The sequence below is a fragment of the Balaenoptera ricei genome, chromosome 10 (genome assembly GCF_028023285.1).
Source record: "Balaenoptera ricei isolate mBalRic1 chromosome 10, mBalRic1.hap2, whole genome shotgun sequence".
Classification (NCBI taxonomy): domain Eukaryota; kingdom Metazoa; phylum Chordata; class Mammalia; order Artiodactyla; family Balaenopteridae; genus Balaenoptera; species Balaenoptera ricei.
In genome coordinates, this window is record NC_082648.1 from 467,801 (window position 1) to 484,726 (window position 16,926).

Here is a 16,926-nt window from a genome sequence, read left to right on the forward strand (position 1 = left end):
CGTGGATGTCACTGATTTATTACACAAGGCGCTCGCTGCAGGTTGTGGTTTGAGAGGGTGAAGTTCTCACTGAGGGATCTGGAAAGAGGAAGCATTTTCCAAACCCCTGGAGCATTTGTGGGTTGACAGCCATCAGCAGTTGAAACCACGAACCCTCTCTGTGTCCTTCAGGCGCATCTGCTCCTTTCTACCAAAGCCTCACCTAGAGGCGCACTCCCAGCCCCTTAAGACTGTCCGCACACAGGTGTTCAGGGTCACCTGTCCCTGGAGGGCCTGGCAGCTGGAATAAGGGAACAGTTCTATTAGCTTTGGCAGCATCAGGAAAGAAGAAACTGCAGTCTTGGGGGAGAGGGGCTGCTGTGTGCTCATTGCATCAAGACAAAACCCACCGTGACCTGAAGATAAAGCGTCTGTTCTCCACCCTCATGAGTAACACGGGTCGTCACGAGTGTAGCTCGGTCCTGAGGGGACGTAGCTGGGAGGACGCACTGTCCGCGCCACCCGTCTCCTCCTGGCCGAACATGGGCAGGCGGGTGCCGCCTTGGAGGGCTGTCGTGGTCCCCTTGAGCTAAAATAAAATCCTGCCATTCCCCGTATCAGTGCTGGGACAAATTAAGTTATTTAACTCAGAGTTAACGAGACTAAAGCCTCAAAACTGATTCAAGGTGCTGCGTGTGAGATAGATAGATAGATAGATAGACGTGAAATGCAGAGATGATCCCACCTGTGCTGTCTGTTCAGGGGGTCGGGGCTCCTGAGGGTCCCCGGGCTGGACTCCCAGAGCAGTGAGGGCTTCGGTCACCAAGGGAGGTGGAGGGGCCCGTGAGGTAGAGGGCAGGCGGCGAGGAGGGCCAGGGCTGCCGCCACGCCTACTCGAAACCCTTGAGGTGCTTGCCGACGCTGAGAAGTAGGCGCCGAAGAGCATCTACTGGGTGACCCCGAACAACAGGGCTATGGCCAGGGCCCTCCTGGCTCCACAGTCTCCTGGGGGGAGAGGAGCCCCCAGAGCTGACCCGACGGGCAGGGCTCCAGGCCTCCCTCCCCCCCCACCCCAGCCACGGCTGGGCGGACACCAGTGCAGAGGGAGCCGCGGTCTCCAAAGGGACACAGCCCTCACCTGGCACAGTCGGTGAGGCCGCTGTAGCTGTCCTCACCCCGGCCTTTCTTGAGGGTTTGGATTCAAGTTTTCAAAACGAAATTGAGGGCTTCCCTGGTGGCGCAGTGGTTAAGAATCCGCCTACCAATGCCGGGGACACGGGTTCGAGCCCTGGGCCGGGAGGATCACACATGCCACGGAGTAACTAAGCCCGTGCGCCACAACTACCGAGCCTGTGTGCCTGGAGCCCGTGCTCCGCGACAAGAGAAGCCCCCGCAATGAGAAGCCCATGCACTGCAATGAAGACCCAATGCAGCTGAAAATAAATTTATGTATTAAAAAACTAGAGCAAAAGTTACAATGAGTGAACATCTTGCTTTTGGCGTCCTTCCCTCGACACAAAGTGCCGGGTTCCCTGTGCGAGCTGGCAGACTCGGCTGAACTCTGTAACAGGGACCTTCCCATCGCTGAGCCTCCTTTACAAAATGAAGGGCTCGAGCCCCAGGGGACACACTGCACGAGGGCCCGGCTCATGGGGCAGAGGCAGGGAAGCTGAGACAGGGAAGCCTCTCCTCCCGCCATTAGCCTCAAATTGTGGAAGGCCAGCAGTCACTGATAGCTGGTGCCCAAACCCTCCTGGGGACAGGAAGCCCCGAGAAGGTGGGGTGTTTGTCAGAGATGAGAGTTTCTGCAGGGGCCGCGGGTCGTGACCCTACGTGGTTTTCACGTTGGGGCTGTTTCATCTCTTGCATCCTGAAAGCGCAGAATGTTCGTCCTACAGACGAGTCCACACACGCCTCCTCTGGAGAGCAAGTCAGGCTGCTCCACCTGCAATGTACTCAGCTTCCAGAGGCGTCACCGGGCCTGCGACACAGCCGGACGTGAAGGAGTGAGCGAAGGAGGCCTTCCCCGTGGGTTCCCTGACCCCCAGGAGGTTCAGTTTGGCGAACAGGGGGAAGTAGATGACGGAGAAGGGGATGTCCCCGCGGAGGAGGGGGCGGCCGCGCTGAGCTCCCAGCCGCTCAGGCCTCGTAGCGGGGCGGGTAGGAGCCCGGTCACCATCGCCCCCCGGTGACAGTGGCATTGACATGTGGGTGGAGACGGCAGAGAGGAGAGGAAAGGACTTGCTTCCCCACCCGCCTGCCGGCACCCGAGGAGCCAGACACGGACTCAGTGGGACTGGCCTGTGAAGGGGCGGCGGGCTGGGCCGGGCACTGTGATGGGAGAACACTGGCCCCCGGCCTGGGTGCTCCTGACCAGCCAAGGAATTGGGTTCTCCCCGCTTGCTGACTGAGGAACCATCTGCAGGCCTTTGCAGGCAGGCCTTCCCGGGCCCCAGAGCACCTGACTGTCGTGTGCGCCTGGTCCCCGCAGAAGGGCCTAGACTAGTCTCCCAGGCCCGACCCTGCAGCCCGGTTCTGCCATCCTGGGTTTGAATATCCTAGAAGAGCACAGAGGCCCCTTGGGGAGCCGTCCCTCTGGCCTTGGGTTCCTCTCCCTGTTCCTTGAGGCCCTTCTGTGTCCAGCTTGGGGAGAGGCCTCACCTGAGAAGGGCGGCTCCCAGCCCCCGGTAGAGCCCCACCAGGCCCTGGGTGCGGAGCAGCTCCCTGGCGATGAGGGCCGCGGCCGGGCGCCTGCCGGGGTAAAGGGGGCCCCGCGGGGCAGGGCTGGCGGTGGAACCCTGGCGGCGGGCTGCGGGGAGGGAAGGCAGCCCCTCGGGCCCCGCCCTTCCTAGAGCTGAGGGTTGTCCTAACTTGAGGACATCAGTTCTTGGCTCCAGGGAGCTCTCTCTCGGGTCTATGTTATCTAATAGGATGTCCCTGCTGCTGAGGCTGCTTCCCAAGGGCACGGCCACTGCCTGCCCAGCTTCCTTTATAGGAAACTGTGGTAGGACCCCCTCCTCCGCCAATTCCTTACCCTCCTGTTAAAACTGTGGTTTTGATCTTTCTTCCATTCCTCAACCATCTCTAAACTTATCTGCACAGTTTCACGCGACTTGTACTTTGGGACACAGGAATCCCCGTATATCTTCTGCGTAATTTGTAAACCAGCAAAATTATCTTTGTTCAAAAACTGCCCTTCAGACTTAAGGGGTGCCTCCTTTCTCTAGAATTCCAAGACTAGGGGAACATGTCCCATTTTATGGAATTAGATTTTTTAGATGTCAACCCTTTTTAGTGGAGTAATTCAGAGCACATGATCTGATGAGTTAAGCATCTAATAAACAGAACCGAGTTTTTCCCCTGAAAATTGGTTATTGATGCAAGCGTTTTGAATGTGGGTGAGTCTCATTAATGACCACAGCATTCGATGCACTGAAGTTGTGAGAATATTAATTTTTAAAATTCTCAGTGTTTGAGACACTTGGCCTAGATTTTAAGCCCTAAAAGGAAGATATTTCTTGCCTCAATTTTGATTGGTATCCAGCAGAGCAACAATGCATACTAAGAAGGTACTTGCTGCCCCTTTTACCATATTTCATAGGGTAGAAATCTAGGCACAGGTCTCAAACGAGTAGCTGTAAGGTGGTCAATCAGTGAACATGATTTCCCCATTGTCTGCCTTAGATGTACATAATTTACCCATCCATCCATATCCTGAATTTTACTTCTTTTTGAGTGTTGGAGGAATACTAAGACTTCTTGTCCAGGCTGAAAAACGAAACGTGACAGAACCTTACCCTTTGCAGATCAGAACACAGCGGGGGCTTCCAGTGTCCGGACTTCACTCTTTCTGCAGTTATGTTTGCTTCAGGCTGGTCTGATCCAGCCTGGAAATCTGGCTAAACTCCAGCTCAGCATGTGTGGCCAGCTGGTTGGAGGGGAGATGCACACCCAAGGCCTCACAGGTGCTGTGTCAGTCCCGTGGCACAAGGGCTGGGCCTCGCCCTGGGGAGACACCCTCTGTGCGCCCCCCCGCTGGCCTCCTTCCATGGGACACACCCCTGTCCTTGATAGATGCTTTGATACCTGACCACTGTGTCTTTGAGAAGACCCGGATTTAGGAAAGGGCCAAACTTCTTTTCCAGAGAAAAGCAAAAGAATAGGAATGGTCCTCTTCTCCCTTTCACTGCCTTCCCACGAAAGGCCAGCTTCCATAGCAACACTGAAGTGTGCGTGAGCAGACCACTGACGTTTCTTAAAATCTTTAGGAAATCGGGCCTAAATGTTAAGGCAGCAGGACAGAGGTAATAGGGAAACATTCTCTCTCCCTCCTGAACTGAGTCTCATCCCTGCTGTTTGTCCTACAGCTGGAGGTGCTGAAATCCACAAAATAAAGACTTCTACTGACCTGGAGCGCTGACTGGGTCACAGTCTGGCGGATGAGTGCGAACGTGGGGAAATCTGTTCTGACAGCCCTTTATCGATCCCGTGCGAAGGTGGGAGAGGCCTCACCCAGGCGCCCAGCACGCTGCAGCGGAATCTTGAGCATTTCCAGGGGACAGGTGACCGCCGCCTGGCACAGCCCAGCTCCACACCCGGCGAGCATCTCCAGCTTCAGATTCCACTGCGCCCCGTGGGCCGGAGTCAGGCTCCTTCGGCCACAGGCCAGCCCTGCTGCCCCGCCCTGGCCCGTCTACCCTCCCTAGGTATCTAGTCCCCATGGGCTGGCTGCCGCTCACCCAACTGGGTAAGTAGTCAAGCTCAGTCTCCTTAATGACAAGAGACTAAATTTAAAACAGGCTGCCAGGGAAGCTGAGACCAGGACCATGAAACAACCCATTGCAGGACTGCTTCCTTCCTGATCCCCCAAGAACTGTCACTGGGGCAACGGGAAGCACAGAGAGAACTGCAAAGTGTCTGCAGTTGATCTGTTTCATCAGCATAAAAACAGACACAGAAAGATGGAAAAGAATCCAGAGCCCAGAAATAAACCCCTGCATATATGGTCAACTAATGTTTGACAGGGAAGCCAGGAATACTCGATGGAGAAATGACAGCCTCTTCAAGGAATGGTGCTGGGAAAACCAGATATTCACATGTAAAAGAATGGAACTAGACCTCTGTCTTACACCACTCACAAAACTAACTCAAAATGGATTAAGGACTTACATGTAAGACCTGAGATCATAAAACTCCCAACAGCGGGAGAAGTTCCTTGACACTGGTCACCTAAAGCACAAGCAAGAAAAGCAAAAATAAACTAAAAAGCTTCTGCACAGCAACGGAAACTGTCAACAAAATGAAAAGGCAGCCTACTGAATAGGGGGGAAATAATTGCAAACATATACCTGATAAGGGGCTAATATCCAAAACATACAAAGAACTCAAACAACTCAATAGCAAAAAAACACCCCAAATAATCCAATTTAAAAATGGACAAAGGACCTGAATGGACATTTTCTGAAGAAGATATTCAAATGGCCAACAGCTACATGAAAAAATGCTCAGTGTAATTAATCATCAGGGAAATGCAAATCTAAACCTCTAAGCTGTATCACCTCACACCTATTAGACTGGCCATCACCAAAGACAACAAATAACAAAAATTGGTGAGGACATGGAGAAAAGGGAGCCCCTGCATTCACAGCGGCATTATTTACAGTAGCCAAGACGTGGCAGCAACCAAAGTGTCCGTGGATGGACTAATGAATAAAGAAGACGTGGTGTATATCTTTTTATGTATTATATACAATGGAATACTACTCAGCCATTTAAAAAAAAGAAGGAATTCCTGTCATGTGCGACAACTTGGATGGACCTTGAGGGCATTACACTAAGTGAGATAAGTCACGCAGAAAGAGACAAATACTATATGCTCTCACTCATGCGTGGAATCTATAAAAATGCAAACTCATAGAAGAAGAGATCGGATTTGAGGTTCCCAGAGGCAGAAGATGGGCACTGAGTGAACTGGGTGAGACGGTGCGGAGCTGCAGTTACAGGTCAGTGCGTCCTGGGGACGTGATGCACGGTATGGTGGCTGTAGTTAGCGACACCGCCGTGTATGTGAGGGTTTGCTAAGAGAGCAGATCCCAGGAGTTCTCATCACAAGAAACACATCTTTGTAAAAAACAAAAGGCGACTTCCCTGGTGGTCCAGTGGTTAAGACTCTGCGCTGCCAATGCAGGGGGCCCGGGTCTGATCCCTGCTCAGGGAACTAGAGCCCACATGCAAGCTACAACTAAGGAGCCGGCGTGCCGTAACTAAGACCCGGCACAAATAAATAAATAAGTAAATTTTAAAAATAAAAGAACTCTTAAAAAAAAAAATTTTTGTTAACTCTGTGAGCGGATGGGTGTTAACTAACATCATTTTGCAGTGTATGGATGTCAGGTCGTCAGGCTGAACACCTTAAAGGTACCCAGCGCTGACCATCAGTTGCCCTCAATAAAACTGAAAAAAGAATTCGTCTGCAAAGCCACCGCAATGAGAAGCCCACGCACCGCGACGAAGAGTAGCCCGCGCACCGCAACAAAGAGCAGCCCCCGCTCGCCGCAACTAGAGAAAGCCCGCGTGCAGCAACGAAGACCCAACGCAGCCAAAAATAAATAAATAAATAAATAAATCTATTTTTAAAAAAAAATTCGTCTGCTGGTTGATGACGGAGCATATAGATCCTATATGGCCTGTCTTTCCAGATTAGAAATCACTTTCCATCTGCCAAACCACACCAGCGCTCAGCCACCCATGCACATTTACACACTTGCGGACAGGTGAGCCAAGGCGTGGTCGCCACCCACTCCCGCCAGCTTCCGGAAAAGAGCGCGATGCACCCCTCCTCCAGGAGCTGCTGCCAGACGTCACTGGCCGCCAGCTTGACGGCCTTCTCTGGGGTGACTGCGGTCAGGTTCACCACAGCTCCTGGAAGGAAACCGCGAGGGTGGGGCGTCTGCAGCCATAGGGACCCCCTCCCCCAGCCAGTGAGCTTCCAGGATGAGTGGGGCCCCTGGGAGTCGGGGGGCTCCTCTGCTTATTTCACAGAAATGCCCTTTCTTTTCCGCCACCCCGCTGGGACTGCGTGTGCCCGACGGCTCCTTCGTGCACTTCCCACAAGTCACCTGTGTCTGGTTCGTGCCACCCGCCCCCCGACAAGTGACCAGTTCCACAAATTCAGCCTGATCGCGAGGTCCTGCGGGACAGGGCTGGCAGCTGTGTGGGTCCCAGGGCTTCGCCTTTACGTTCGGGGCCACTGGCGCGTCAGCCCCTCTCAATCCAGCCTCGTGTCCATCTCGCAAGGCTCGACAGTCACAGTGTGCGGCCCTGGCTGGGGACACTGCGGGGGCGGGGCCTGCAGGGGCTGGTGCCCGGGAGTAGCCCCCCCCCCTCTGCAGCTGTCCGGGCTCTGGGGCGGGGGGTGCAGAGAAGGTGGGGCTCACTGGCCTCCACTGTCACACACAGTGGTGCCAGGACGGGGCCCCCACGCCTCATCACATGCAAATGTGTTCCCCCTCCCCTCGCAGAAGCCAGGTCAAGCCCCCCAAGTCTGTGCCACCCCGGGCCCTGAGGAGCCTGCCTCGGTTCTGCCAGGAAGCCCTCCCCCCCGAGCTGTCTTCCCTGGCAGTCTGCTGCCGTGGAGGCGGAGGCCAGCAAGGTCAGGGTGAGCAGGCAGCCGCCCTGCCCTGCCCAGGCCTGCTGGGCCCCGCACCCCGATGCACCCCCGGCCCCCCACATACGTTCCTTTGTAGCTTTCCTGTCCACGCTGGTTCTGTAGCCGAGCCTCGGCCAAGTCGATGGGGAACACACGGGTCACCCCCAGGAGCCCGGGCACGCCTCCGCTGATGAGCGTTGCTGTGACACTAGGCCCGGGGTCAGGGGCGGGCACAGCGGGGGAGGCTGGCCGCACAGCCAGGATGGGATCAGGGGACGGAGGGCAGGACGGAGCGGGGAACGGGCAGGAGAGGCCGCTCCTCGGCCCCTGCCCCACAGGTGTTCAGAGGCCCCTCTCCTCGGCCTCCCCCAGCCCCACAGGGAGCCAGGAGGCCGGGCGGGGGCTTCTGGGAGGGAGGCCAGCTCCGCACCCAGGGGGTTCAGCTCCTTCAGGGCTGCCTCCGGGCTCTCTGGCTGGTCCCCACCCTGGAACCACGTGTAAAAGCTTTCAAACGCTTTTTCAAGCAGTTTTATTTCCAGCTTAAGGTCAGGACTGAGTGTGAATCCTGGCTGTGCCGTTTGCTTCAAGCAGTCACCTGCCTCTGATCCCTCACCCCCATTCCCCAGGTGAGGCTGGCCTCACTCCAAGGTTTGTGAGGACAAAGAGGTTATGCATTTGGAAAATGAGAGCCACAATCAACAATAAGAACACACGCTTCTGATAAGGAAGAGAACCAGGGTTAGAACTTGAGATGATCTGATTGTGGCCAAAAGGAAAGAAAGTCACACTACATACATCGTGAAGTCCCTCGTCCTGGAGTTTGGGAGACTGAAAATGGAAAACAAGGCTCCTCGGAACCTAGCACAGAGTCCCTCTGTCTCAGGCAGAGGCAGAGCCTTGGAGGTAGATTACCTGAGAGCGGATAACAGGATGTTTTTCTCAGGAGTGGACCTTGATAAACAAGCCAGAAACTGTGGCAACAAACAGACTGTGACTTAAGTTTTGCAGCCTGAGAAGATGCAGGGCCAACAATTACCAGTTACATGACGTCCAGGGCGCCGGGGGACAGATGCTCTCCCTTGGGACCGGGAAAGAAGCCGTTCACCTCAAATCCTGGTCGGACATCGTCGGGAAGTTCCCAGGGCCGCGGCTCCAGTGCAGGGGGAGGTCGGTCACCTGGGAACCCACGCCAGCTGCCCACGTGCTCAGTCCGCTCTCTTCCTGGACCTCTTGGGCCTTGGGATCAAAAGGTCAGAAGAAAGGGGGTGAGGATGCTGGCGCTGGGAGGGGAGTCCCGGCATCTGGAGGGCCCGTCCTCGTTCCCGGGCAGCCGACGCGGCTCAAGTGTCTCCAGGGATTTTGTTTTGGGGAAGAAAAGAGATCAGCGTTTCTCTTGGTGTGTATTGACCCTTTCAGGAAAAATGGACTGAGCGCCAGGCACTGGCTGCCCCAGGTCTGGGCGAGAACGCTGGTTGTCAGGAGTCACACGTGAAGGAGGAGACAGGCGGTAACTGAAGCAAATCCTGGGGGACAGCCAGTGACCTGCCTCTGCCCAGAAAGATGCAGCAGGGAAGGCGGACAGAGACTCCGGGATGGGGAAAAGGCGACCTGAGGCCCTAGAGGGCGTGAGGGCGAGGGCTGCGGGTGTCCGGGAAGAGCATCCAGCGGGGCAGGTGCCGTCCCTGCGAGCATGGACACCGAGTCACGGATGTGACGGGGCCGAGGCCTGACCTCCTGAGGCCTCTTGCCTTTGGCTTTTCTTCTGAAAGAAGAGTCCACTGGAGAGTGCTGAGTCTCAAGGTGACGGGACCGCCGGCCGCTGAGTGGAGAGCAGATGGTGAAGGTCAGAGGTGGGAGCTGACAGAGAGGATCCAGGCCACAGGGGAAGGTGGGCGGGGCTACGCGGTCGGAGCGGGGACCGGGAGGCTGCAGGCACCGGGTCTGAGGGCTGGCAACATGGGAAACTGGGTCTGTGGGAGGAACAGGGCCGGAGGAGACTGGGGGGCGGGACGCTCAGATCCCTGCCCGCAGGATCCCGGCAGTACACGAGGTTATTAGCACCGGTTTGCGGTGCTCCCGCCCAAGAGCCTTAATCATCCCCGACATCAGCAAAGGGACTGAGCATCTGCCAACCTCAGACCCGGGCCTGGAGTTGGGGAGAGGAGGTGGCCGGCGCCAGGACTGGAGCCTTAGGAGCCCGAAGGCCAGGAGATTAGTGTCCTGGCTGTTCTTCCAGACACTTGCTAAGCTGTGGAGAGGACCTGTTTAATTCCAACTGCAGGAAACAATGGGCCGCACGGAAAACCCCTTCTGTCGGAATCCAGACAAATAATTGAGAATCTTGCAGCTGTATCCCCTGCTGTTTGTGGAACTAAATCACTCGTTTATAAATTGTGGTTCACTGGCCACTGGAACAGGGGTACCTAGGAGAAGCCGGAGAAACAAGGGGCACCCCGATCCCAGGGCCAGTGGAGCCACAGGCGCTCCTCCACCAGATGGCGGACCCATGTCCCCAGCCACATGCCAGGCGCTATGGCCTGGCAGCTCCCTCGAGCCGTGAAGGCAAGGTTTGTGAGTGGTGAGTGGATTGTCAACAGTCAGCAGAAAGGGAACCGGCAGCCAGGGCTGTCCTGGAGTCACGTTCCACAGATGCTCAGCCCAGGGCGACGGAGGCCCAAGTGCCTGCCGCTCTGCCAGAGCTTGCTGGGTGCCTGCCGTGTGCAGGGGGGGGACTCAGCTGAGAACAAAAGCAGGTCCCCCCCTCCCAGGCCCCGGGCAAGGGCGATTCTTCCAGAAAGCAGGCCCGAGGCACCGTGCTGCCCGACCCAGGGGCTCAGTGTGCACTACAGGGCCTGGGCCACCGGGGTGTGGGCGTCTCCCTCACGAGAACCTTTCACCCCTTTGACTTGCGAGGCCGCCCAGCCTCCTGGGACCTGTGTCGCTGGATCCCAGTGCCCCAGGACACCCCTCCCTCCGCACACCGCCCGTCTGAGCGGCCCGGCTCCCCCGTCAGCATCCTCCCCGCCTTCTGGCCATTCCCTGCCACTCAACACCCAACCCCCCAGCCCCCGGTGGCCTCTCCCTCCCGTCCCCAAAGCCAAGCAGTCTCTGCCTTCACGCTTCCTCTGAAAAATAGGGCCACGCACGTGCTGGGCTAGGACTCGAACAGAAGCTGGGTCAGTGTTGAGAAACCTTTATGGCAACTTGAGTAATTTCATGTTTTAGAATCTATCAATAAAGATGTGCGCTTTTGTTTTTTTAATTCTATTTTTCTAGTAATCCATTTTTGCTGTATTTCACAAAATTACTGGTCCATAGTAGGCTGTGGGGAAACAGACCCTTCTTCATGGGTAGAAATGCTGCCCAGACGCCAGCTCCCAGCCTCCACCCGGCGCCCAACCTGCTCGCAGGACCCTGACCCTGCCCGGGGTCTGCCTTACTGCACCCCCACACCCTGCCGCCCTTGAGCCCCGCACTCACTGTCCCCCTGATGGGACGGAGGTCCTTTGGGCCCCTGCTCCCCACATCGGCCCTTTCAGCCGCTCCAACCTTGGCCTCTGTGGGCCCACCTGACGCCCAGGTACAGGCCCAGCCCAGGGCTCCAGCCAGAGTCCGCGGCTGGCATCCCATCCAGATGCTCGGTCTTGGGGAGTGGCCTGAGCCCCATCCTGTGCCCCCCTCCCCTCGCCCTTGGCTCCCCAAGCATGTGAGGCCCTGGCCACCTACTGGAGGCCTCCAGGATTGGACCCCTGACGCTGCAGCCCCCAGGGCACTGCACTTCCACGCGCATACAGTGCCCGTGCACCAAAGGAAATGAGGCCGTGCCGCAGCCTCCTGTTTGCCAGAAGCGGCTCCTTTCCTCCTCACTCTAAGCTCGACATGGACAGTCACCCGCCTTCAGCCAGAGCTTCTGCCTCTCTACTCCCTTGATGGAGGTCAGATCCCCGCCCACTGTGGGACGACTGCTCTTTGAGAGCCCCGCTTGCCTACAGCAGCCCCTTCACCCCGAGCCATCTCCCCTCCTGTTTCTCCAACAGGCGGGCTTGAACGAAGCCCCAGAGGCTACTACTCGTGGTGGGGGGGGCGGCCCCACCTCCCCAGGGGCCTAGAGGTCAGGGAGGAGGACAAACAGCACCGGCCTGCAGGCCTGTTTCGGTATTGTGCTGGCCTCTCCGCACGGATACCTTCTGTCCATTTACGGGCGGAGGGCGCTGCAGGCTGGTTTGCAAGGTCCCTGCACTTTCACGAACATTAAAGCTGAGCTGGGAACTCAGTGCTGCCCTAAGGATTCTTCCAGCTCAGGGGCTGGAAAGCCCATTTCGGAGGAATGTGATGGTCTTAAAGACCAGCTTCCCGAGCGATCAGGCTGCGGGTGCAGATGCAGGGGACCTTGTTGCCCAAGTCAGCAGCCCCCGCTTTAGCCAAGTGATCTCACTCAGTGCGTTTCGTCTCCACGTCACAGCCTTGCTGAGGACCACGCAGGGCAGTGGGGCAGAGTGGGCTTTGCAGTCAGGCTGCTTTTGAGCTGCATGATCTCCTGTTTACCACTCACTAGCTGTGTGACCTTAAGCAAGTTACTTAACTTCTCTGTGCTTGTTTCCTCAACTATGAGACATATTCCGACGTAGAGAACCTGGCACAGCACCTGGCACATACGAGGCGTCCACTTAATGATACTGTCCCTCCCTTTCCTGGTGGCAGTGGATGCTGACACAGGGTGTGAAGTTGGGTCCAGAGGGCACAGGCCAAGCACATTACGATAATCCAGCAAGAGGCAGAAGTAGAACCTGCAGTGGGAGGGAAGGGATGTGAACGATTTCTGTGAAGCAGCAGCATGGCCAGATGCCCCGTGTGAACCCCCAGCCAGCAGGAAGAGATCAGGAGGACTGCGGCAGTGAGGCGGTGGGGGCAGAAAGAAAAGCCTGGCTGTTGACGTGAGTGTAAAGTGTAGCCACGGAACAGACACCATTGCACACCAGCTAGGGTGCTACAGACAGAGCCGGAGCTGCTGGCTGGGCCTGGCGCCTTGTGGGTGGGAGCGTGAAGTGGTGCCGCATCCGTGGGAAACAGGATGGCAGCCCCGCAAGAAGCTAAAACCTGAGTTACCTTATGACCCAGCAATTTCACCCCTGGGTGTGCACCCAGATTTGAAAGCAGAGTCTCGGACGTGTAACTGCGCACCCACGTTCACTGCAGCATTGTTCACAGTAGCCAGAAAGGGGAACAACCCAAACATCCATCGACGGGTGGTGGATAAACACAATGTCGTCCATCCACACAGTGGAGTGTCACTTGGACTGAAAAGGACGGAGCTTCTGACACCTGCTATGACACGGATGCACCGGGAGGGCACTGCGCTCAGTGAAATAAGCCAGACACAGAAGGACAGCTACGGCATGATCCCACTTATCCGAGGAAACGGGATCAGTCAAAATCACAGACACAGAGTAGTAAAAGTGGTTACCAAGGGCGGGGGGGTTAGTGTTTAATGGGGACAGAGTTTCAGTTTGGGATAAAAAACTTCTGGGGCTGGATGGCGTAGTGGTTGCATGATGACGTGAGTATGCTCAATGCAACTGAAGCATACACTTACCAATGCTTAAAATGGTAAGATTTATGTGTATTTTACGATAAGAAGCAAAACAAAGAGGTGAGTAATGAAGGTAGTAAATTACATTTAAACATGAATGGGGGGCACTGGGGAGCGGAGGAAGGTGTCCACATTAATGTGAATTACAGTAAAATGGTTAAGAAAGGGTTTTATAAACAAAATAGACAAGGTGTAGGAAATAAAGTCTGGAAATAAAATTGCAAATTGTTTACTAATTGAAGAATTTAAAACACTGGCAAACGAAAAATTACAAAACGGCAGCAGGACACATGGGTGTCAAAGTCCAACAGGAATTTGGAAAGGGTGTCAGCGTCTCAGAATTGATGGAAGTGCCAGTCGGCTGCAGTGACAACTGAGGGTACCGGTAAAAGTCTGGTCGTCTGGAGGAGGCGTCCAAAGGAGAGGGGGTGGGAGTGGGGTGAGATGGGGCTGTGGGACAGGCCTGGGCCATTCCGGCAGGGGCTAATGCACTGCCGGGGGCCACGGAGGAGCAGAGAGCTGTGAAGTGGGTGTGGTCAAGGCAGCGGCTCAGTCCCCGCCTCCAGGAAGGGAAGGGGGAGCCAGATGCTGGGAGGAAAATGCCAGGTGAAGAGCTGGGATGAGTTGGGATGAAGGTAAAGAGAGGAAACTGGGGCAGCGTTTATGGGGAGGGGACCCAGGGGAGGAGATGGGTGTGGTCAGAGGACTTGTGGGGGGGTGGGTAGAGCGAGGACGGTCCTGCCCCACGGACCTCGGGACGCCCCAACCCAGGGTCCAGGGTCTGATCTTAATGAGCCCTCATAGGGTTCCTGTGCACACCGAAGCTGCAAGTTTTGGAGAGTGGTTTGCAATGCTGACGGTACAAAGGTCACCAGGAGAGCTCTGAAAAACCCCGATGCCAAGGCTGCGCCCCAGACCAGGGAAAAACTCTGTGGGGAGAGCCCAGGCATCTGACTTTTTTAAAGTCCAGGTTTTTAAACCCCTAATGGGTGGCCTAGATTGGCAACCATTGGTCTAGGGCATTGCAAAGCCGAACATAAGGTCACTAAAATTTGTTGAATCAGTCACAACAGCAGCAGCGGGAGACGGATGTCAGTAAACGGATGGATGGCAGAAATGACTGGACGGCAGGTCTGCTGGGTTTAGACCCCAAAGCATCCACCAGTCCTAGGGGGGGACTCGAAGCAGAGACAGGCGAACAGGGGCAGGTGTCAGGAGGGCGGGGCCGGGGACACATCGGCCCTGAAGCCACGCGCACTCTGCACCCGGCCTCAGGCCCACAGGCGCTGGCTGAGGCCCAGCTCGCTGTGGTTCCTCAGGCCTGGGACGGGAAGCCGGAATCCGCACTTCTAACGAAGCCCTGGGCAGTGCTGCAGCCCAGAGCCACACGGGAGCCCCCTCCCTGGGCCACGGGACACCCAGGACTCCTCCCAAGGCCAGCTCCACCCCTGCGCCTTGGGGATCACTTCCGGAGGCTGTTTTCTGCACTGTGTCACCTTCACTGCAGTTCAGCCTGGCGGGAGCAGAGCCGGGGTGAAAGGCGAGAGAGGGACTCAAGCCAGAACAGGGCTCAGAGGAGACCGAACGGGAACTGGCCCGAGACCCTGCCCGCCCCTCAGGGTCTGGCCCTGCGCCAGTGTCTCCCCTGACCCACCAGGGCAGCTCAGCACTGCGTTCTGCTCATATGTTGCTCTCGTCCAGCCTTTCTGCCCAGCTTTTCTCCCTTTACTGTGAAGTCTGCAGACAAAGCCATATTTTTCCTTCTGTCCTGTTAGTAAGTACGCGAGCGCCAGGCACACAGAAGCGATTTATTAAATACTTACTGAGAAGGTGACTGCGAGTTAGTCTGTTTTCATCTTAGTTCCTGGGGCTGGGCCACGTCCTTGCCTTCCTCCTGCCGACTCAATTCCTCCCCAAAGCAAAAGCTGTGGACATGCTCCAAGGAACCAACTGCAAGGCTCTAAAAAATAACACCCAGCCTTAACTGGCCAGAACAGCTCCGCCATCCTGCCACCTGCTGTCCGGAATGAGGTTCAGACCCAAGCAGCTAGGAGCGGGCAGTGCTTTTCCAAGTCGGAAGACTTCTCAAAGGCACCTGAATTGGTACCCACATCAGGGACGCAGAGCGGGTGGGGCTTCAGAACACAACAGCCAAATCTGGAGACTTTCCAGCTGCCTCCTTGGCTAGTATTTCACCGTCCATCTTTCACTCAAGATTTTTGCCAGAATTGCCTAAGGAAACTAAAGGAGTGAACCTCGGTAGCAGAAAGGAAACAAAGCCAGGTGCACAGATGTTCCCCTTTTAAAAACCCAAAGGAAAACCATGAGGCCAGGAGACAGATCTCCAGGACGCAGCTGGGGGAGGGGACAGGTGGGCTGCGGCAGCCTGGACACTCAGCCCAGAGGCATTTCTCCCAAAGGCCTTTCCACAACGTTTCAGGGCAAAGTTGGCTCCAAGGGCCCGACCCGGGGTTAATCTCACCCTGGAGGTGCCACTTGTTTACAAAATTAAGACATCTTTCCTCCCAACGACAGGAATAGGTTTAGAGACAAAAGCCATTACTGTCTAACAAGACCTCTGGATGTTTCCAAATGTCAAAATGGAAAGTTCTGTCAGAATTTTGAGACTAACCGGCATTGATCACTCATGGCTGGCTTCCTTCCTTTTCCCTAAATCTTCCCCACCAGCTTTCTTTTCACGTTCCAATCTAAAGTAAGCACGGGTATCAGATATGGTACCCATGGGGCTTAACAAGTGTAAATGTCAAACAATGATTCTGAAAACAGGGACAGATTAACACCATCTGCTGGACCAGGTCTTGAAACAGAGTTGACCAGTGGAAGACACTTTGTTTTGGTCCCAAGGAGATAATTCTGGGAAACACCCTAAGGGCATTCAGCTAAGAGCTAAATTCCTACTAAAAAGTCAATCTCTGGCTAAAACTGTCAGAACATTCTGGCCTTTGTTTGGTGAGGAATTCATGTCATAGTAGGAGGGGTTCCAGTTGGGAATCCAAAAGTTAGAAATCAAACTTTACACGTATTCATACGACCACACACAGGTCCACACATCAGGATGCAAAGGGGGCCAGGCCAGGGTCCTGGCCACCTGTCCCCCGCCCCGCCCAGGCTGAGGGGACTGAGAGTCAAGCGAGACAAACACTCCAACTGGCATCACATCAAATTCGGGGTTTACTAACAACTTCCACTTTAAAGTTCATTTTTTTGGGTTTCAAAAAACATATGGAAATGCAACTACTCAACTAGAAAATGTGATTGACATAGTATTTTATAGGAAAAACGCTTTGTGTGGGGGACTGACTGCACTGTGAACACAGTTCTTAAAAAGGACAAGGACTGAAGTCTCAAAAATATATACCAACACATCAATGGGGATAATCTGACAAAAAACAACTGGAGGTCACGAAGGTCACAGCCCAGAAAGTGATAAACCTGAGGGGGAACAGATCTGGAAACTGGGACTATTTGTGGTAGCATTTCTAGTGAAAAGTATTACTTACAAGGATAAAACAGGCCAGGAATTTTTGTGACCTAAGACTCCAGCTAACTGATAATAGGCGGCTCCTCTTCATCTCTCCTCCCCCTCCCCCAACAACAAACACCCTCCCAGGAACTGGGAAGGAAAACTAAATTGGGAGGGAGGAGAGCACCACCTAGTCTCCAAGCCCCCTGCCCGCCCCGGGTGCAC

General features: G+C 55.4%; 1 protein-coding gene and 1 long non-coding RNA gene across 2 annotated transcripts; both read right to left on the reverse strand.

Annotated features, from left to right (window-relative positions):
* Positions 1-2: 2 nt before the first annotated feature.
* Positions 3-7,969, reverse strand: SLC25A18 (solute carrier family 25 member 18; the record flags this gene model as incomplete). The annotated part of the gene is given in 8 exon segments (XM_059934927.1): positions 3-280; positions 390-984; positions 1,118-1,195; positions 1,942-2,080; positions 2,642-3,017; positions 4,472-4,614; positions 6,814-6,947; positions 7,713-7,969. Coding segments are annotated over 7 exon segments (1,242 nt in total), but the record flags the coding sequence as incomplete, so codon positions are not given.
* A 163-nt stretch (positions 7,970-8,132) lies between these two features.
* Positions 8,133-15,275, reverse strand: LOC132372868 (uncharacterized). Its single transcript, XR_009505259.1, has 2 exons — positions 15,041-15,275; positions 8,133-9,446 (listed from the first exon to the last, which is right to left on the reverse strand). It is a non-coding gene; the product is annotated as an uncharacterized LOC132372868 (long non-coding RNA).
* Positions 15,276-16,926: the final 1,651 nt, after the last annotated feature.